Here is a 24566-nt window from a genome sequence, read left to right on the forward strand (position 1 = left end):
ATTAAGTAAGTTGAGATTAAGGTTAGTTAAAATTTGTTCGATTTTACGCCCTAAACTATCGGATTTATTTGATCCCCATAGAACATGATGTGCATTGAAGCCACCTAAAATAATTCGTGGTTGAGGAATTTGATTAAAAAGGTCTAATAGTTCGCGAACTGAAGGATCAGTACCAGGAGGAATGTATATATTGCAGATGTTTATTTTTTGAGGTCCTTTCAAAGTTATTGCTGTAGCCTCTAATTGTGTATTTAAATCAATTATTTCGGAATCATATTGGTTATGTACATAAATAGCTGTCCCTCCACTAGCCTGGTTTGCAATAAGTCTATTTTTAATATATGTGTAGTTTTTTAGTTTGTAAAATTTCTGCTGTTTAAAGTGTGTCTCTTGTAGACATATTATGGACGGTATGAATTTGGACATTAGTAATTTAAATTCTTCTGTACGGGTGTAAAACCCATTCAGATTCCACTGAATTATGGAGTTGAATTTTTAATTAATAGGTGTATCACTGCAATCTGTAGAGGAATAGTCATCCTGTAGTTTACAAAGTTTCTTCCTTAGTCTTGTACATCGTGTTTTCAAGTATCTTTGTGATAGCACTGGGTGAAGTTTTTTTAGGAGATCTATTAACCCTTAGATATCTTCCGTGTATGTTTTAGCAATACTAAGCGGATCTGCAGCTCCATGGGTGTTTTCAAGTAAATCTATTATCTCTTCTTGACTTAAACAGCTACTGTTTGACTTGTTTTGGAAAAAATCAACTGTACAGTTAGTAAGATCTTCAGCTAAGTTATGGTGGGTTTGGACGTCTGTTTTTGTTCTTTTGTGTTTTTTATTGGGTTCTTTAAAAGGATTTCCACCCTCCGGTTCGGGAAAATTTGCTATATCAGAAGCATTTCTTTTAGGTGTTTGAGCTTCTGTTTGAGTTTCATTTATAGTTTTATTTATTTTACCAGGTTCAGAAGCATTACTTTTAGGTGTTTGTACTTTTGTTTGAGTTTTTATTTTAGTTTCATTTATTTTATCCGGTACCGTCTCCATTGTTTGGAAGTTATTGAAAGAGGTAGATTTTTTGGTGTGGGTGAAGTGGTGGTTTCAGTAGGTTGTGGATTACTGATTTGTTTGGTAAGTACGGGAGAATGTACTGTTGTTTGAGTTGTATTTTGTTGTGAACTAACAGTCTGGTCACATTGTGATTGAGAAATGTGTGTTGTATTGTCGTCGGTGGATTGATTATTATGATTTGGGCATCGAGATGCTAAATGATCAGTTTGTTTACAAATAAAGCACGTTTGTTTTTCTAGTGAGAGAAATATTCGATAGTTCGATTGATCATGGTGAATTAGTATTGAATCGGGGATATCTTCAAGATTTGTAGGGGCTATATAAGTAAAACGTCGAAAACTAATGATATGTCTAAAACTAGGATTTGATGTTCCGATCCGTAAAAAATCTATTGGTTATTAAGTTATTTGATAGATTCCTATCTTTTTGAGTTCATTTTCTATTACGTTATGTGGTATAGAAGGAGATACATTAAAAATAATTAGTTTTTCGTTTGGAGTAATTAGTTTTCTAGCTTGGATACGATGTTGGTTTACAATTATTATCCCATTGTCTGTTTCCAAAAATTTTTGAACAATATTTTCCGAAGTGAAGTAGATGCATATACGATCATTAACAATTCTGGATATTGCAAGTATATTTTTGGGGTCAACTAAGTTGGCTACAGCATTCAGGTAATCCTCGATTTTTGAATTTGGAATTGTATTTACTACAATTGCTTGTTTTTTGGAAGGAAATATCTTGGTAGGTTCATTTAAAACTGTTGAATATCGCTTTGGTGCAGTAGTATCATTTTTGGGGATTTCTTGTTGTGAAAAAACATTTGATGATGAAGCTTGATTCATGTTGATCTACGGAACCTGAGTACGGTCCTCGCACCAATACGAAATCATTGATAATAACTCGATGTAATTAAATAAATTAAATTACTTACAGTTAATGACCAAAAGTATCAACAATAAATAATTATTGTCAATAATTTACACTTTACTACACTTTTAGCTTTCAATGTTTTTAAACAAAACCACAAAAACTAGGTGCGATTAAGGTAATTAGGTGTTACTTCGTTGAACGCTCGAAGTCGAATCCTTCACTTAATCGGTTGGCGTTCTAGACTCGAATCTTTAGATTTTTAAAAATTTCGTTTGCTGATACGAGTCATTAGGATGTTTAACATTTTGTCCATACAGGTAGTTGTAGAGGTGGTTGAATTTGAGGTTGCAACATGGTGGCTTGCTGGATGTTTTGTTAGTTTACGCGTTGATTATTTGTTTTCCTATATTGCCGTAACTTGTTCCTGATTTTATGTTTGCTGGGTTTGGTAAACATTTTTCTCGAATAGTTGGGAACATTTTCTTCTGTAATATTTTGTATACTTTGTAATTGGCCGGATGATTTTCAGACGAGTTAATCCGTATTGTTTCATTATTTTGACTTTTTCTTTGTCAGCGGCTAGTAAAATGATCTTCCAATATATATATATATATATATATATATATATATATATATATATATACTGTATTATAAGAATAATTATATTCTCGTGTTTACCTATATATTTTTCTAATACAATGTTTAATTTTTTTTAAATTAATTTGAAACTATAAATTTTTGTGTATCCTTATGCCACAAGAAATCCATAGTATAATACTTATAACATTCTTCTTTTTCTTTACGTACCATATCTATTACTAAAAATTGGTTATCATACTGGCTATCATAATTTCATTTACCGCAACTCTGAAGAGGGACAACGAAGACTGATTAAACCACACAAGTAGTTTACAAAGTCATGATGTCCATATACTATGTATTATATAAAATATAACAAATAATTGTAGTAAAAAATATTGTAGGTTAAATTGTGAGCAACATATTAAGTAAACAAATATTACCTTAATTGCTGTGTTTTAAAAACAATTCTAAATAAAACAATATATTTGAATTATTTAGTAATAATAATTACATTTTTATTTTTCTATAAATAAAGCTTTTTCATTTTTAAAGAACCTTTTTGAACAACTAAGCAAATACGTAATCTCTGTGAACTTTCTAAACAAAATAAAACTTTACTTTCTTACGAAGTAAATCGAAAAGTTAAATAAATTCTTGCAATTTAATCCAGATCAAGTTTTGTTACTGTTTGAAAATGTTGTATTTTAATTAAAAACTGTTTTTCTGAAACTTATTTTTCCTAATAAATGAGCTTTGTTTTCTACTATATTCATTGTTCAACTTTAGCTCTGAAATCGTCTCTGTTTTTGTGAAATTTCTGGCAAATAAATTAGATTCTAAACTGCAATAAAACTAGGTATTAATAAATATTTAAATAAAAATATATCAACATGGTTCCTAATCGCACAATCACAGGTAAAATAATTTGTAAACATTGGCATAGTCACAGTTAAAAGAATATGGTCAGATATACAGGGTCTTTCACATATATCACACAGTATACAATGTATTAAATATTACTTTTTACGAAATAGACGTCACAGTAAACATTTGAAAGAGTCCATTTAAGCCACGAGGAGAGTCCGTTATACAATACGTAAACCTAAACTTTTAAATCTATAAAATTAATAAATAAATAATAAAATTGCTTTATTCGAATTTAAAAATATTATTTATATTTAAAAATAATTATTATTATTTCTTGTTTCTTTGTTCTTTTAAGAGCTTCCTGCTATGGTTGGTTGGTTGGTTTCCGGATATCCATCTGTTTCGTAATTTCTAGTATTTAGTGATCTACTTTCGCACTTCCATAATACATACTGATATCTAGTATGCTCATTTCGAGGAGTAGATTTCTCAATTTACCTACCTCGTACAAGGCAGTTACACTCAAAGCGGTTATCTTAAGTAACTATCTAAATTTTTAAATATGATAATCATAAAATAAGTTGTTTAGAAGTCTTAGTATAACTACTGTGGAATATACTAGTATCCCTGTGTCTTAAAACTACAATATATCTCACTTAATCAGCAAAATTAAAAAATGTATAGAAGTTTAGTTAATAATTTTAACATAAAAACTATACACAAGAATTAAATTTTGATACTTGAACGGAATGTCACTGATTTTAGATTTTAAATTGGGTTTAAAGTTTACAAGTGTATTATACTTAAGGAAAATTTTCCGTTGATGAAAATTGGGAGTTTACTAAAGTCATTACAGAGGAGATTAACATAACTAAAGCGGCGTTAATTACCCGTTATTATCATTTTGTAAGATAATGGGTATTAAATAAGTAATTTAGACTTTTTCATCTACCTAAAATATAATGTACTTAATTTAAAAGAATAAAAGTTTGTAATAGGAGACTTACTATATTTATTTTAATACTTTTGTATAAAAAAAACAATGGCTTATACATACCAGAAAATTTGTTTAAAACGGAAATTCAGATTAGCTTGCAGTAACTATTTTTGATATATATTTTTATACATATGTTGATAAGAGAACTAGATATATATATATATATATATATATTATATATATATATATATATATATATATATATATATAATATATATATATATATATTATATATATATATATATACTCACCAGAAACCATAAAAACCAAGAGTTTCTTCAAAATGCCAGGCATTCCCTTCCGTTCATCAAATTTATTATAAAACTGCTAAAATAAATTATTTTTAAATGTTAATTATATTAAAAAGGTAGAATTTTTTCTATCAAAATTTGTAAAAATTTTTTTTTCAAAAAACCAAAATTTGTATATACATATATAGATATATATATATATATATATATATATATATATATATATATATATTATATATATATATATATATATATATATATATATATATGTATAAATCCTAGGGCTAAGATTAATACTATTATAAGAATTATTATTAAACTCAACAGTATTCCGGGTTGAACCGAGTCGATTACCATTGCTCCGAATTTTCAACATCCTCTTTGATGTCTTCTTTAGGGCTTCCGAGGTCTTAGTTTCCCGAGCCCCCAAAAACTACTACACTGATCACTAACCAATACATTACTGCTACAGCGAACAGAGGACGATTTATTTATACTGTTGATGGTGATGTGGTTTGGGTGGAAGTTGGCGTGCGGGTTAGTATGAGGATAGGCGCGGAAATTAACGCTGGGGTTAGCGCGAATATTTCTGATAGTAGAATTTTGATTAGTAGGTAACCGTATGCCGTCATCTCTTCTATTGAGACAATTTGGCCTTTTTTCAATTTCTATGGCTTCTTGGATAATTGTCTCCAATGGGCTTCTAACTATCTTCAGTAATTGCCAATATATTTATGGTAGACTAAGAGAACCGCACATAAATGCTCACATCCACATGTTGGCTACGATATGTTGACGATACATTCGTCATTTGGCCCCATAACATGGATGATTTGGTGTGTTTTCAAACCAATCTGAATGGTATACATCCTAGTATCGTATCCTCTTCACGATGATGATGAAAACTGATTCATCCCTACCGTTTCTCGACGGTATCATAAAGAAAAGCCAATCCCAAGGTTTACATCACTCTGGTTATTGAAAACCCACTCATACCAACCGTTACTTCTATGTCAACGCTAATCATTTACCTTAACAAATTAATTCAGTCAGTAATAAAATTCTGTTCAGATCACTACGCCTTTGAGATCATGCAAGTAGACCCCTGAGCTCTTTAATTTAAGACAAGCTCTCGTCCAAAACGGTTACCGCGAAAATTACATTAATGAAGTATTAACAGACATCAATCTCCCACACTCAAACTCAACACAAAGACTCAGACCCTCATTATACAAAAGCTTTTCTTCCTTACATCAAAGGTGTCACTGACAATATCGACAAAATTCTTTAATCAAGAGCAACAAAGACACTATTTATCCTCCAACAAAATTTTTTATCTCTTGTCCGATCAGTTAAAGACAAAATTCCAAATAATTAACACAATATTTATAAAATTTCTTGTGCAGACTCTCCTTGGTCTGTGCCAAACAAATCGTAGAATCTAACATAGGAATTATAGACATTTCATTTCTGTTCGCAATTCCGATTTAATTTCAGCTCTAGGTCAATACCATTTTTATATAGGTTACAAAATTGATTTTAAAAACTCCAAAACCATAGCCCCATCCGCTTCTATAAACCAAAAATTATACGAAAAGCCATAGAAATTCAAAAAAAGCCAAATTGTCTAAATAACACAGAGGATGGCATACGGTTACCTTCTCTCATAAGTGACCTCTCATAAAGAAAATACCGTGCGCTCCATCCGTCAATCTAAATCCTTATGTCAGAAATCCTAAACCCACGTTACCATCGATGGTAAATGATAAATAAACCGTCCTCTGTTCTAGGTAGCAGTAATGCATTGGTTAGTAATCAGTTTACCAGTGTATTGGGGCTCGGGAGACTGAGACCATGAAAGTACCGAAGAAGACGTCAAAGAGGATTAGTTACCCGCTTTAAATTTTAAACCTATTAAATCAAAACTATTAAACCGATCATAGTGAAATTTAGTGCACGTCTGAAGTGCACTAGACAGAATATGAAGGCTGCATATTATGCGTAAGAGGTCGAAAAAAGTTAAAAGAAAACTGAGTTTTTTTACCAATTATTGCTATTTTTTAAACAAAAAATATTAAATTGATAATTTCTAGCTAGTTAAATATTACGTAAAATTAAAAAACAGTTTTTCTTGTACAAGTAATTTCACTCGAGTTACACGCAAAAATGAATCGCTTATTTATGAAAGAATATAAGTCACTACTTTATGTAAATTGAGATTATAACGAACATTTGTTTTCAATACTATTATCTAACGTTTAGTCATGAAAGAATATAAGTCTTTAGTATTTTTGATAGGTAGGCAGCCAACAGAATATGTCATCTATATATGAAACGATATAAGTCATTGACTTATATCGTTTCATAAATTTGCCGCTGATCTTTAACTGGTGCTAGTAGTGTCATGGACACAGCGATTTTGCTTGGTGATAAATGACAATCAGGTTGTTTTGTTGTTGTTTATAGACAAATACTTTGATATTTCGGAGATTGTTGTGTAAAACACTACATATTTGATTTAATATGAGTGATACTGAGATTACAAAAAAGAGAAAGAAGGGAGTTAAAAACCCAGAGAGTATAAAACTTTTAATATTAAGAAAAATCGGTTGTTGGGACAACCATATAAAAATTACCAGTGACACATGGTTCCAGGAGAGGCCATTGAAAAATCTTGCACGTAAGTTTCAAATGTTTTTATAATTTTTGTAGTTTATGGAACAATTTTATTTTATTGAAGGTGCAAAATGTTTTGAGAAGATAAGCGCAGCAGATAAAATTTAGATAATGAAAAAATTATATTCTTTTTCAACAAAAAATGAACAAAATATTTATCTGCAAGGTTTAATAGAGTCAAAAGTTATTAAGAAAATACGGCCCCGTAAAGAAGAAGCATCACAAAGAATCTTTTGATTATTTTGTGTTGGTTAACACAGAGCGACGCAAAGTTTGTAAACATACATTTGTAAATTTACACGGCATAAGTTCTAAAGCAGTACAGCGCTTGCAAGCTCTTTTGCATCTCGGAAAATCTCCTAAAGATTTGAGAGGTCTACAGAATAATAGAAAAACTGTTCCTGGAAATATTATGCATATTGTACGTGAGCACATTTCTTTATTTCCTGTCAAACAAAGTCAGTATTCATCCAAAGAATATCAATATCTAGACGCAAAGCTTAATGTAAAAATTAGGCATTCCTTATTCAAAGAGAAGCATGCCAAAGTTAATGTCAAATATTCAACATATTATACTATTTTTAAAGAGTATTTTGACTATAAATTTGGGCGACCGCAAGTCGATTCATGCTGCCAATGTAAAGAACTTAATATTAAATGCACAAGGTTTTCTTTGAATGAAACAGCTAAAAGAGCTTAGCTTAGCTGAACTTACGGTGCATAAAAGACGCTCTAAAAAATTTTATCATAGCATTTAAAACACAAAAAAAAAGTGTGCAAAGAAAATGACAGCGTTATTGGACTTTGCTTCGATTATATGCAAAACATTTTATTACCGTCGATTTTAGTTCAAAACATTTTTTATTTACGTCAGATATCAGTATGTCCATTCAGTATTTATAACTTGAAAGACAACAGTGCCCAGTTTTTTCTTTACCATGAAGGTGTGGTTAAAAAAGGTTCAAATGAATTTTGTTCTTTTATTTTCAACTATTTGAAGCAAAACATACCTACCACAGTAAAAGAACTTCACCTCTATAGTGACGGCTGTGGTAACCAAAATAAAAACAATGTTATGATCTGATTTTGCCTTGTGCTTACTGACACAGGAATGTTGACCAGAAATGTTGTGGCCCACACGTGGCCACTCTTTTTTACCATGCGATCGGGACTTCAGCTTGGTAAACGCAAACTCAATGGCATAGATACGCTGTATATATTAATGGAAGTTTGTGAAGCAATCTGTAGTTCTGCAAAGAGGCAGAAATTCACTGTACAAATGGTTAGAACTAACGACGTTTTGTATTTTAAAAATTGGTAGTCCAAATATTAGAAAAAGACGTGCCTTTCTGTTAAAACTTCCGCTAAATCTATACAACGTTCACAAAAGAAGTCATTCGCAGTTTCGTTTTATGGAGTTCAGCTACAATCATGCAAAAAAGAACTTGTTGAAGTATTGGAGTTTATCGATGGAGCACTAACTAGTTCCTTTGTTTTAAAATGTCAGAACACCAAAAAAGTTAAACTTTCAAAGAAAAGAGCTTATCCTATGAAAAAAATTACAATTAAGATTAAGAAAATCAACTATATTCAAAAGATAACTAGGTGTCTTCCTGAAAATTATCAAGAATTTTATGAGGAAATAATTGGTTGGCCAACCACTAAAGTGGAAAGTACTGGTATGGGTATCTTGTATAAAACTGCTTAATGTTTGTTTTTTTAGGTTAAAATATTTTATTTGTTAATGACTGGTAATAAAGTTTTTCAATTAACGTTTCTTTTTTGTTAATTTGAACCAATACGGCAAAAAATAATAGTTTAGATATTTTGTTTGTTAATTAAAGGTTCCCCCAAACCAATGCGAATTAATTCGTAGCGGATTCATGACGGAAAAATCGCACCGGAATTCATAGCGGAATCGTGAATGACCCCATACCAAAAACGAATATATTCGCATCATATTAGTCACGTCCAGTATCGGAAACGTTAAGTGAAAAAACAAATAACATTATATTATGGATTATCAATTTCAATTGTTAAAAAAATGTTTTCCTCATCAGATGAAGAAGAAGCACTTGCAATGTTTGCACTAGAAGATGAAAATTTTAGGTAAAGTAGTTACTAGCTTTTTCTGAGAATACCGACATTGATCATTTTATGATTACAACTTTATAGGAAAAGAAGAAAATGGGTTCACGATATCAACCTATGTACAAAAAGGAGAATATGGCGAATTTCTTGCATTAATGCCAGAATTACGAAGAGATGAAAAAAATATCTATATTTATTTTAGAATGCCAATAAATTTTTTCGATGAACTTTTGCATCTTATAGACATTGATATACGAAAATCAGACATAAATTATCAAGAAGCAATTTCTCCTGGAGAGCGATTGGTCATTACATTGAGGTGGGAACAAGAAAAATAATAAACTATTTTAAAAAATATTAAATGTAATTTACTCAACATATAATAATAAAATTCGTTTCTCTTCAAAACATTGAGTCATAGCATCAGCCTTTATATTTAGGAAAAAAATTGATTTATATGTTGTACGTGTTAAATGAGTGGAGTAGTGGAGGTAGTTTGAAGCAGAGGACGGATCCTGCAGTGAGGCTGATTGATAGCTAACATAATCTTCCTTGCTGTTAAGGTTAATAAAACCATTTTCTTCTTTTATCTCGGTGTAATCTGTTTAAACGGAAGAGACATTTGGATAAGTATCTGCACTTGCAGATCTAGATTGATTTGTAGAACATTCCTCTAGTTGAAGAAGCTCTTGTTCTATGACGACTTGCGTAATTTTCATTTCTATTTGTCTTCTAGGAGAGAAAGTTTTTATCGCACAGGCGTGAGCCAAAAAAGTTGATCGATTGCATCAAAAGTGACTTTTTTTGCCTTTAAAATGAGTTATCATTTCTTTCACAGATGTAGATGGTTAAGAATTACGTTTTCTGTTTGCTTTGGTGGTAATGGGAGTTTTACGCTCAAAAGTAAATCTAGGACCACTACTTGATCTTGGTGTAACTGCTGAGGGTTGAACCTGAATGATATCAGTGTTCGATGTTCCTGAATTATTTGATTGAGTGTTTTGTGAACTAAATGATTGTGTTCTGCCAATTTCATTCTCAAAAGACTCTACATTTCCTCAATTCTGTATAGTCTGGTACTCGGACTTTGCTAAAGTTAGATTTAGTTTTTGCAAAAGTTAAGAATGGTTTGAATGCTTCCATCTGATCTGCCCATAACCATTTTTTCGTAGAATTTGCCGCCTGCCAAGTTTTGGTTTTGCTGGTTCCTATATACTTGGTATAAGTATCGCAAATTTCTCAATTTCTTCTTTATCTCATCCCCTAAAAAAATTCTATACAATTGGCCATAGTTTTAGAGTTGGTTTCTCGACTGTATTCTCCATTTCGTTATAACAAATTACTACCGCACTACGAATCCGGACAAGAACGCAGTCGATGGCGAACTAAAATTTCGGACGAATATTTACGCACATAAATCGCTCTTACGAAGGTAAAATTCGTGCGAGTTTGAACTTGTCAATTTAGCATAGTTGAAATAATTTGACGCGAATCGTATGCGGTGCGATTTTCCGCAACAGGTACGAATAATTCGCGTTGGTTTGGGGGAACCTTCATTTGTGAAAAGATATAAGTCGAATATAAGATGAATAGAATAAAAAATAAAATATCTATTAATTAACCAAAATCAATATACATACAATGCTATTATCAAACTTATAATAAAATAATTCATTTTCCAGGAAAAATCACAACCTTTTTATTTGTTTCAAATATAAACAATTTTTTTTTAATTTTCTCAAAACTTCATTCTTGTGGCTTATATCCTTTAATAAATAAGTGATTCAAATATGAGCCAACAAGCAAAAATTTTCTATCTTTTTCAAATTTTGTTAAATAAAATATTAAGCAGTTAAGTTTTATGACTGGCGCATATCGTGATTATTGATTCAAGGTACATCATCAAGTAGTGATTCCAGCAAAAAATAGATTCATGTGGAAAATGTCCAATTCAAAACAGATATAGCCTGGACTATTATCTTTTTTTATAATAAGCAACCGGAAATCGGTAAAAGTTATTTCCATTTGTTTCCAATATTCGAAGTCAACAAGAGAAAACGGATATATGTTTATTTAATGTAAATATGTGTATTTAGTGTAAATACACATACAGCAGAATCTAAAATATTGTATAATTTTTGTTTAACTTATAAATGTAATTATATATGTTTATCAACGGTATTTATATTTTAACTTCCTGAATTCATTATATAAAACACAGGAGGAAACCTTGTCCCCGACCGTTGTATTATAATTTGCATGCAGCCCCTTGGGAACAAAAACAAATTGAATTAGCTCCACTTCAATAGCCTTTGGATATCAATTTTTCTCATGAATGGTGATACACGCGCAAAATACATTCAACCCCCAACAGAGATAGAGTTTAACTGAGGTTTTTCAAGAAATTGAATATAAACTACATGGTGATCAATATGTGTAGCTCTGAAAAGGGGTAATAATACAATATAATAGTTTATACTATTTAAACAAATATCTACTACAGTGTGAATAAAAATGTATTGTAACGTTATAAACGTCACATCTTTATTGTTTTATATTTAAATAATTGTTTTATTTTAATTTCTTTATTAATTTATTAATTCCTTAACCTTCAGTTTCTTGTTTTACTATTTTTCATTCAAAAAATAGTTGGCTTCCTCTCTCTTTCTGTCCGGTAGACTAAATATTCTATGCTATTTTGAGAGAAGAGCTAATTCCAGTATAAAAATATGTTCTATGGCACCTGTGTTATACTTCATTGTAGTCACACCCCACTATTTTAGCCAATAAGCTTTCTAACGTGGTGGAATATTTTTTTTTTGGTGTAGTTGAAATTTATAAAAGAAGGGCATATGAAATAAGGTTAATTTTATAGTATGCAGAAATCTCTTTGGGGTGAGTACTTTCATTGTAACCTATATTTTATAATTCTGACAGTATTTTTAATATTCATAACCTTACTTCTTCCAAGGCCACGTTTTCGATCTTACAAAACCTAACTAATTTTAATAATACTTCTATTTTACTTTATCCTTGTCATCTGCTATTTGTTTAAATGTGATTTTGTAAAATAATTGGCAAGGAAGTTAACACTCTTTGATGTCTCTCTAATACACGCTGTGTTATATTTTAGTTTATGGGATAGTTTATTAAATAAGAGGATGCATTAACAAGATATAAAACCAATCAACTAAGACTGCGGCTGTTTTCAAGACCACTCAAATGGCAAACACCTAAGACCTACCCACATAATCTGGAGGCAACAACATCCTATACAGAAGCAAGCAACCCATCGATGCTATAAGTATCATTTCATTTTATCGTAAAGCTATAAGCAGCGGATAAGAACTCCTCTGGATAGTCCTATCAGGGAAAATAAATTGCCTGCCCTCCGCAGATTTCAGGGGTTTCCTGACCCGGGAAACTAGTACCTGCTTAGGGTCCCTTATCCAGGGTCACGGATGAAGTCCACAACGGCAGACACGGCGGAGAAGAATACCTTCGGTACGGCGTAGATGGAGGATGTGACAATCCCCTGATTTTAAGGATTGTATAGAATCACTCGCCAACCCGCTCGGTAAGCGTGGCGTTTTAAATATGCTAAAACCTCCCAAGTTGAAGATGTCGAGTATCAATACGAAATTACCCCAGGTGAGTAGAGTTAAACACTCAGAATCTCACACTGAGCAATCAGTCAGCCTCGTGGATTCTGGGGGAGGCAGATATTCGACTGAATCAAATAAAAAAAACTACCCATCATTGCTTCGTATAGCCACTTACAATATAAGAACTATGAGGACCCAAGAACACCTCGACGAACTAGAACAAGAGCTCTCAAATATCAAATGGGATATAATTGGACTGTGTGAAACTCGCTTACCAGGAGAAGTATGTACCATCTTAAAATCTGGTCACCACCTATACCAGAAAAACTCCGTAGAAAATCATCACATAGGCGGCGTAGCGTTCCTGATAAACAAACGAGCTCCCTATAAAGTAACGAAGTTCTGTGCAGTATCAAACAGAGTCATATATCTTGTCATCGCTTTAAAAAGCAGATACAGCTTATAATATAAGCTATTAATATAGCTTAATATTCTACAATATAATATATTATAGAATATTAAAATACAGACGAGAGTAGAACGAAACAAACTTATTAAACGAGAACAATACCAAAAAGAGCTAAGCACAGGACTAAAATCAGTAGAGACACTGAGACAAATGGATATAAACGGACTAGCCAATAAAATAAAAGTAACTGTAACAACACCGGTTAAGAAAATATGCTCAAACACGAAAACAGCCAAAACATCTAAACTTTAACCTAATACAATTAAACTACTAAAAGAAAGACGAAACAGAACAGATCGAACTTCGGATAGCTTCAAAAGTTTAAACAAAAACGTGAAGAAAGAAATTAGGAACGATCATAGAAACTATACTAACAATCTAATAAAAAATATAATACAAGATAACTGTATGAAAGTACTCAAAGCAAAAAACTCAAACGGCACAAGTAAAATCATAGAAATAAAAAATGAGAAAAACGTCACCGTCCGAGACAGAAAGGAAATAAGCGAGGCCATTGAAAAATTCTACACTAAATTATACTCGGCAAATACACAACCACAACAACGACGTAATGAACAAACAATAATTAACACCGGCTCAGAAGAAATACCGGACATAACCGACTATGAAATAAGAACGGCCCTAAATGAACTAAAAACGAATAAATGTCCGGGAGAGGATAAAACAGTCGAAATGTTGAAAATTGGTGGAAGAAAAATAGAACAGGTATTAAATATTTTATTTAATTAAGTAATTGATGAAGAAAAGATTCCTCAAGAATGGTACAACTCCGAAGTCATTTTACTATTCAAGAAAGGAGACAAAGCAAACATCGAGAATTACCGACCAATATCCTTGCTCTCACATCTGTATAAATTACTAACTAAAATCATAACCAACCGCCTAACACATAAGCTCGATTTCTACCAACCTATCGAGCAGGCTGGATTCAGAAAACATTTTAGTACCATAGACCACTTGCACACCGTAAAAACACTGATAGAAAAATGCACCGAGTATAATGTTCCAATTCATATGGCGTTCGTCGATTTCCATAAAGCATTCGATTCCATCAAATTATGGGCAGTGCTTGAATCTCTAGAAAATGCACGTATAGATTCAAGATACACTAACATAATTAAAAACATATATGAAAATGCCACCATGCAGATAAAGCTGGACGAAAGCACAAAAACTAATCCCATAAGACTACAACGGGGAGTAAGACAGGGAGACACCATCTCTCCCAAACTATTTACCCTTGCTCTAGAAGACCTTTTTAAGAAACTAGAATGGAACAATAAGGGTATTAACGTCGACGAATCATACTTAAACCACTTACGATTCGCAGATGACATAGTTTTAATAGCCGATAATATCCAAGAACTAAATGATATGTTACAACAATGAAATGCAGTTTCAGGAGCGGTAGGCTTAAAAATGAACTACAGCAAAACAAAAATATTGAGTCGAGACCAGACAAATATAACAATACAAAATCATACCATAGAAAATGTTGAACATTATGTATATCTAGGTCATGTTATCAAACTAGGAAAACCAAATCAAGATGCTGAAATTAAAAGAAGAACACAACTGGCATGGGGCGCTTTCGGCAAATTAGCATATATCTTGAAAAACACCTCCATTTCTGTAAACTTAAAAAAACAAGGTGTATAACACATGCATACTACCAGTTTGTACTTACGGCTTGGAGACAGTAGCCCTTACCAAAAAATCTCTTAAAAAATTAGTAACAACGCAAAGAGCAATGGAACGAATCATGCTTGGAATATCACTAAGAGACAAGATTAGAAACACCGAGATAAGACGTAGAACGAAGATTAGGGATATTATGGAAGAAATTACAAAATGAAATGGAGCTGGGCAGGTCACGTAGCCCGATATAATGACAACAGGTGGACACGGAGAATTCTAGAATGGAGACCAAGGACGACAACAAGAAGCATGGGAAGACCTCAAAAAAGATGGGTAGATGACATAAGAACAGTGTCAGGCAAACAGTGGATTAGATTGGCGCAAGATAGAGAAAGATGGAAGCAATTGGGAGAGATGCAACTTAGGAGTGGATGGAAAATGGTTGACAAAGAGATAGGCGGGGTTTGCTTGTGCAAACTAAATATTATTATTTTCTTTTGTGCTAAATCAATATGATTAGTTAATTTATTGTTTTATTTGTTACCAACTAAATTTTCATTCAGTTTAATTTATAGTTTAAAACAGAACGGATTTACACTTGAGAGACAGAGCTAGGCGAAGGATAGACAATAAGTTCCCATAGTTGATTGAGGTACTATTTTATAATAGTATTTCAATTCTTTTTGGTAGTCTTATCGTTATAGTATAATGTAAAATAGAAGCAACGTTGTTTTTATTAAAATTTAAAAATATTTTTATGTATTTGTCAAAATTGACTAACACTAAAACATACTTAATATACTCAATTTTTTTATTTTATTTAGCTTATGGTATTTCGACACATTTATGAGATTACAATAAATAAGTTAAATTAAAATTGACGCTATAAAAAATAACTTAATCGTATCTAATTTATACTCAAACATCGAGGTTGTTTAGCTAGATAGTGGCACTTCTCCGTTATATACTTGATGGATTTCACCTCGCAGCGGCTGCAGACTGGTGTTGATAGCTTACCCCACCTGGGCAACATATCGACCAAGTTTTGTTCCGATGCTTGTTAAGTGTGCACTAGGTATTACGTGGAAGGTCAAATCCAGGAGGTCTCTCTGTAGTGCAAGCTTCCGACCATGAATGAATTTATTTGGTGATCATGTTAAATTCGATGGGTCGGTAGTTTCTGCCATTTATATGGGAGATAAAAATCTACATTACAGCTCTACATTTCTGTAGCGCAATCATTTTTCGGTTGCATTTTATATATAGTTATGTATCGGCAGCAGCGTGTTGTTAAGGATCTTTTTATATTCTTTGGCCAGAAGATAGAGTCGGTAAACGAATATTTCTGGAATGTTGCTCAGCATTGTGTAGCAATTAGTTCAAATCTAAATATTTGAGGAATGGTTGTCCATCGCTACTTCTATAGGTGACGCATTTAATGTTCAGTGAAATTTCTTATTTTGACGAACCTTCCGCGATCCAAAGAAAACTTACGTATTACTACTATTACAATATTCAACATAAAAGAAATAATATTCTTTGTGCTATTAAAAATAAAACATATAGTAAAGATATTACAGTTATTTGGGTTAAAAGTCACATTGGTATCGAGGGAAATGAACTGGTTGACCAGCTTGCTAAAGATGCGACCCATGTTGGACTCTATATTCCCATATTTACATTGGAGGGCTTACAACAACATTATTATAACAAAATTTTTATAAATTGGAAAGAAAAATGGAAAAACATAGCAACGAATTCAAATAATCAATATTATACTATCCACCCTACCTTGCCACAATATGTTAACTATATTTTCAAATATGCAATGCCAAAGAAGTTAACAGCCACAATTACACGACTGAAAACTAATCACGGTGCATTCCCAGCTCACTTGGCTAAGTTAAATATTATCCCTTCTGGGGTATGCTCATGCGATAATATATCACAATGTGACATCAACCATATTCTTTTTAAGTGCGATAAACATAGATATGAAACAGATCAGCTGTATTCAAAACTATCAGAACTTAAAATTCAGACTCCCATAAACATCACCCATTTACTTTCTTTAGATAGTAGAGAAGTATACGAACTAATATGTAACTTTTAATTTAAAGTTGGTTACATTATTTAAAAACTAATATCTTACATTACAATTCTGTGGCTAAAGGACTAGTTTCCAAGCCAACTCACCAAACACACACACACACACATACTATTACAATGTTTGTTTTTAGGGAGAGGAATACGATTTTTTATTTCGAAAAGGATGAACAGATGTGAGATGTGAGTCCTCGTTTAGGATCTGTCGATCTTCAGGAGTATTGTATTGTACTGAAAATTCATGTTATTGATCACTTGCATTAACGGTTAGACCTCGTAGGCGTTCGGCTACTTAATAGGTTCGGCTATTTTCTCAGAGAAGAACAGGTATCACTGAGTAGTGAGATTGTTAAATCGCAAAAAACCAAACTCCTCCTGTCCAGTGTAAGGAAAAGGATTTGGCTAGCAGTGTAACTTCAAGGATGTAAACCTATTTGCCCGGGAGTTCGTGAATGCAAGCCTGCATTTGAATGGACGGAATGAGAAGTCTTTTGTCTCGTGGTCTCTTGATTTTTATGTGACCTATATAAGAGTAGGAACTTTTTAGGGTATCTTGGGTGATGGATTGGGGGTCGTTGATAGTTCTGAAGGTAAAGTTCCTATTGAAAGTTTTGATTCTCTCGATAATTGTGGAAACATTAGCGGTATTATGGATAGCGGGATGAGAAGTCCCAGGGTTTTCTGCATACGCTATGCACAACCGTGCGCACTGAAGCGATCAGTTTTTTTTTTTAATAGTTTTTTTAGGAGGCAAAATAAGTTGGACTTATATTCTATAATGGACCGAATGAATGTTTTATAAGTGTGTACAAGAGTTTTTGTGTGTATTTTTCCAATTTGCCCTGTAAGTGATACGAGGAGGCGGGCTTGATTTCTGATTATATCTAAAGTAGCCTGTAGATTAGGTTGCTAGTTAAGTGTATTCGTAAAAAAAATAACACCTAAATAGAAAGCTGTCGGGCTACTATTGAGCCTTTGTCTAATCAAATTTAGGGATTGATCGTCACAGAGAATTGAACGACAACTCTCACAGATATTTTAGGGCTGCGGAACACAATGGGCTGTAGCGCCATTAAAGAGAGAGAAAGAGAGAGAGGAACACAATGGTTTGTATTTTTGCAGCATTTAGTGTAACTCTCCACTTAATACACCATTCTTCGACGCTGTTTAAAAGAGTTTGTGCTCTTCTAAAAGTTTTCTCAGGAAAATATCCGTTCGTGGTTGTAAGAAGGACAGTATCATCCGCTTAGAGATACAGTTGGGTGCCTGGGACGTTTTGATTTAAGATATTGCTGTTGTATATTATATACAACAAGAGCGCTAGCACTGAGCCTTGGAAAACTCCAGCTCGTGAAGTGAAAGGGATTGATAGTTAATCGCTTATTCTCACTCCGACAGTTTGATTCATTATGTAAGAATGTATAATTTTTATGAAGTGGAGGGGTAGTAGCCTTCGTCAATTAGCCTTCGAATAAGCCCGTCATGCCAGAGTTGATCGATGGCCTTTTGTACACCTATAACAGTAGCGATGGCGATATAATTGTCGTTTATAGCTTCTGTGACTTTGAATTTGAAGTCTATTAATGCAGTTTAAGTTGATTTACCAGATTGGAATCCACATTGAAATTTCGGGATGATATTGTGAGATTCAAGAAAGTCGTTAAGTCTATCTTTGAAAATGAGCTCGACGACTTTCCTTGGTCTGTAGACTCCACATCAGTATGGGGTTTACCCGGTTTAGGTATCATGATAGTGTTAGCCACCTTCGATGGAGTAGCAAAGTGGCTATTTTTGAGACATGCATTCATAATTTTTGCCAGAAGTGGGGTTTTACTCTCTGGGAGTTGTTTAAGGCACCCTCTACTGATATTGTCAGGTCAGGGGGAGTTATTTTTGCCAATTTGACAATAACTCTTCGTTTCACATTTCTGTGATAAGTGATACTTTCTTGCTAATGGCAATGTTGTACAAAAATAAAAAAAAAAGGAATGACATTAGTGACACACTAACCCCTAACACACTCCCGCAATAGCGATTTCCCACAGTAAGTATTAACAAGTTTTATAATATTTTGTTTCTACCACTCCATTACTATTATAATATTTATATACTCAGATGCGCCAGAATCAACATAGCTTTTACGAACTTGTCCAAGTACGCAATGCTAACCACCAAAGCGTTAGTTCAAAAACTAACGAAAAAAAAAGACTAAAAAAGACGTATGTCGTTCGGTTCGATCATCCTTTATATTGCCTGGAGTTCCAGGATGATTTCCAGCCGCCGTTTTTGAGGAGGAACGAAAGTTCTTTGATTCCATCCTCTAGTTAATCGAGAAGTAAGGTATCTTCGACTTATACTTGGCGTGAGGTTCAATGGGTGCTTTGTTGTCAACCCCAACCGTTGGGTTTTTCGATTAACCTTGGGTAAGCCTTTACGTATCAAGTTCAAAGCTACCATACATTTCAAACCTTACAAAAAACTTTTTTTTTGCACATAGTAACAAAAAACACCACTATGTTACTAGCTAAGTTTTTTAATATTCTAACTCTACAATTCTAAGTTACGGTAAGATCAATAATGTTTTAATAGATAATATATGGTAGCTAATTATAATTTATTCTCTTTTAGCCCTGAAGAAGCCAAATTAATTCTCTTTGGCGAAAACGTTCGGCGAAACAATTGATACACATTAGAGTCTTTCTTGCAGATTTCCCCAATATTTAAGAGTTTACTATTTAACTAATCTGCAAAGATTAAATTTCTTTTCTATATATATATATATATATATATATATATATATATATATATATATTTAAAAATATTTGAATATATGCAAAAAGTACAAAAAGAGATATAAACCTCACCCTCTACAGCTAACCCAATACTAAGGTCATATTGAAATTTTAAATGTCACAATACACTCAAATACCAATTTTGATTTGAATAACGACATTATTACACTGTATTTTTGTAGAAACACGAACACATATTTATAAGATTTTTTAAGCAAGAAACTCAACTAACATTTTCGTATTATTAAGGAAACACCCTATGGATATGGACAAATTGTAAAATAAAACTTACCGCTTTCACAAATGCTCTACAAAATAATTAACCTTGTGCAAATGTTGACTCTTTATATTCCTTTATCTATTTAGTTTACTGCCACAGCCAGGTTTTGGCGTTGGCATTTTAATTTAATTCACAAATATTTAACACAAATACTGCTACAATGCGTGTATGAAAAGTAACAAAACGGCTAAACAATTTAAACATATTATTATACAGTCTCAACGGGTTTTTACCTACAGACAAAACGACGCCGACGGGGAAGTCCCGGAAGCGGAAGTATCTAAATATAAGTGCATAGATATAAGTGAAAATATTGACAAAAAAAGATAAACAAAAATGTGGATATAATTCATAGTCTTAACAGGCTTTTATGGACCATGTTATGAAGAATAAAATCATAAGAAAAATATGTCAAATGCAAAAATAATAATATTATATGTAAAAAACACCAAATAAGCACAAAAGTTCTAAAAGGGCATACAAATTTAAAAAAGCAAGAAAAGCGCAAAGAAGTGGTATCAACTGACTTATTTATGCACACTTCAAATTTAAATAGAAAATTATCCTGGTTTTATTATTTACCATAAACATTATACTTACAAATTTGAACTCTAGATATAAGCTTCGATCGTTTTATTAAGGCTTTTATTTCTCCAATAATGAAAATTATGCTTACTTGCGCTATCATTTTTTACAAAAGTTTGTTGCGTTCTGCATCTCATATCTTATATAGTCTCTTATTTTAACTACAAAATTCTTGCAAAGTTAGTTTCACAAAAATTGTCTACATACCTAAATTATATTAACCGTATTGTCATCCGTACCATACACAGATTAATTTTTAATTCAAAGTCTTTTACCAGTACTCAGTAAAGGAAAATACCAGTATTATTATAGTAAGTCAGTCAACATAATAATATAGAAGATACATCATTTATATTTTTTCATTGGTTATTCTGTCTGTCCAGAAGATTCTCAACATTCTTCGATATGTCCACATTTCAAATGCTTTCAATTTATAATATATATAACATATATAAGTAAACATAATTGTCAATTTCAATTTTGTTATTAGTATTCTAATGGCAAATCGATTTAAATTCATTCATTTCCACCTTCATGACAATAGCATTTTTTATATGTCAAAAAAGTTTCGTAAATTTTTTATTTATATATTTATATTTCCACACTGTTTATATAACTTACGTAGTTACATCTACAGATAAATGACAAGTATTAAAATGTTTATCAGGAAACGTCAATTTTCATATCGTCAATCATGTCATCTCATCAAAGACAAATGACTTTCCGGTAATAGATCAATTTTGTGTTGGATGGCAAATTTCTGCGGATACACGCTCGAAACCCAGATGTTATCGAATTATAACATAGGCATGCATGGATTATGCTTTTTATTGAGAAGAAATGCTAATATATAAACACATTCAATATGTCATGTTTATTACGTACTTTATTATAAAGCATTAGGGCAATTTTTTTAGAATTAAAATAAATCATAACATTTAAAGGAGTCAAGTGAAAAAAGCTTACATCATATTTTATTTTGTTTTTGAACAGGCAATACAGTCTAAATGAAAATGACGGTATCTATGGTCTGCCAAAATAAACAGGGCTGTACTAATGCCCTCTAAGGTAACTGAGTTCTTAAAATATAGGTAATGATAAAAATAACCGAATCCCGTATAGCTCAGGAAAAACAGCATTCGCTATTCATGCTTCATTGAGTGTCTTCACTTTCAATCTTTTACTAATTTTTCTTTTTTTATGTATAAACTAAATATTGAATAATATTACGTTTAGTAGATAAATAAACAAATAAATAAATAAATTCGCATTAAAAAGCTGTAAATTTTAACAAAAAAATGTAGAAATAATAATAATGAGAATTAATAAGCATTGGGTTGAAGCAAACCAATAACCAAATCGTTTTTACATGACATTCGTAGAAAGAAAAACTACTTGGAGTTGGATTTATTGGAATATTTGGAGATTACAAGGGAAATAAATGAAAACTCTCACTGTCTTAATACTCAAATTAATTTAAATTGTACTAAACATAAACCTATTTTTAAAAACTTTATTGCAGCTTCACCTCGTGGGGGACCCAGCTCGGCTGTTTAGACTTCCTGTACTGAGTATAGCCAATAAGAATTTATTAATTTCATACTTTGATTAACATTACTATTTTATTCTTCAATAATTTAAAAAACTAGCTTGCTCAGGTTCAATTGATCTATGGTTGGCGTTGATTACACTCTCCATATCTCTGCGTAATTTAGATATACCATCTCCACAGTTGTATATTTCAACATCTCCCACTGTTGATCAGTTGGTCTTGAGTAATGCTTTACACTTTAATTTTATGGTTCTCTCATTGACTGTGAGTTTAACTGAACTAATTGGATTATACCCCATTTATACACTCTGCTGTCAATTTTGATTTTTAATTTTTAGTATTTTAATTTCATTGTTAGATTTCTTCTTTTCTACAGTGTTGATAGTGCTTGGTAGACCCTTTTATTGTAGTGAACCACCCACTATCTAATATATTATTTAGACTTTCTCTTGAATTCATACTCTACGTCCACTTCAGTTGCCCTCAAACTAACACTTTAATTATTATAAACAGATTTAAGTGTGAGATCTGGATTATGCAATCTACTTAAAATATTCTATATAATTTCTTATTTTATCAGTTGATTTTCTATATTAGTGTCAATTGGACCTTTGGTCAATGTTCAGTTTCATAGAATTTTAAAATGTGCACATCACATCACCATGATTGTAACTGCCCATCCACGCTGGATATGCCACATGTCACCTTAACATTTCCGTTAAGACCAGGAGCATCTCTCCTGATGCCAACAAATATGTAACTTCGCCATTTTTTTTTAATTTTAAACTGTTCGTCCTTGTGTCATATAGTGTAATGTATAATTTTATGTTTATGACATGCTCAACAGATTGTTGGATAGGCCAAATTTGACGAAGTAAGTCTGAAACGTTATATTACATAAAAAACTTTTAGCCACCACCAACTTCGAGTTTTTTACTAAAGTTAATTAATTTTCTTCAGTTACAAAAACGTTTCTTGGCTTATTTTAGATGCCCCTGAAGATGCTCTAGAAAGCGAAATACTTGGGCAAGATTTAATAATTAAATTGTGCTCGATATCTGCCTTTCGTTTGATCAAAGTTCATTTATTCAAGCATTCAACCTTATATCAATTTTGTTAATATGTGTTCGATGTTTTGAATAGAAGTCAAATATTTTGAATATAATTAAGTCCCGAACGAACGAGAACTAACATTGATATTAAGCAGTTTAGAATTAAACTATTTTGACTATTTCAGCTTAAAATTCAATTATGTCTAGAATTTTTGGCAAGTAAAACAGGATTCAGTATGTTCGGACATATTAAAACTTATTTTTTTTTTGTCCAAAATTTTAAAGATTTATGGATTTTAAATAGAGTATCTGTTCGCGATGCTGAATATTCGCAAATTTCGCAGTCGTAGATTATTCGGACGCGATGCTGAATATTCGCAAATGTCATAGTCATAGCTGACTTAATTTTTTGCATTTTTATTTTTAAAATGCCTGGATAAATTCTCTTTTTCATAAAATAAAACGTTGCAAGCTTTGCAACAATATTTAATCATTTTCACGTCTATCAATGTTATAATATGTAGAATATTAAATAATGTAGGTAATATTATATGATACAATAATGTAATTAATTTGTTATTAATTATATTATTTTATAATATATATCACAGATAAACGTTGCCGTTTTAAAGAAAGTTGATTTCAGAATTAACCAGTCTTAGAAACATATGAGCAGTCTGGAAAATTAATCTTTACTGATTATAACAAATACATTTTTTGCATTGGCATCAGATATAAACGCTTTTAGTCGTGGCCCAGCATTGGCTGTCTATAAAAATAAAAAATAAAAATAAATAAAAAATAAAAACGTTTATTGCCCTAATAATATTTAAAATTGCAAATTTAATATCTCATTCTCTTCTTTTCCGACGTCCTGCTCTTGCACCACCTGCTTCTGGATGTTTTTCCTTTCGGTTTCCTGGTCTTCTGTTGGTGTCTTCCTGTCATCTTCTTCTGTAGGTACTTATTTTGGTATCGCAGAAGAAGATGACAGGAAGACAGGAAGGCATTGGCTGTCCTGAGACGCAAGTATATTTAAGTTGCTACTTTACTGTGTG

General features: G+C 32.0%; 2 protein-coding genes across 2 annotated transcripts in view; both read left to right on the top strand.

Moving 5' to 3' along the window:
* The window catches only part of FMRFa (FMRFamide related propeptide), a 381043-nt gene that overhangs the window by 170116 nt on the left and 186361 nt on the right, over window positions 1–24566 (top strand). The window lies entirely within an intron of this gene.
* On the top strand, window positions 13006–13479 carry LOC140435769 (uncharacterized). Its single transcript, XM_072524489.1, has one exon. The coding sequence runs from the start codon at window positions 13006–13008 to the stop codon at window positions 13477–13479; it is 474 nt and encodes a 157-aa protein (XP_072380590.1).

The sequence above is a fragment of the Diabrotica undecimpunctata genome, chromosome 3 (genome assembly GCF_040954645.1).
Source record: "Diabrotica undecimpunctata isolate CICGRU chromosome 3, icDiaUnde3, whole genome shotgun sequence".
NCBI lineage: Eukaryota > Metazoa > Arthropoda > Insecta > Coleoptera > Chrysomelidae > Diabrotica > Diabrotica undecimpunctata.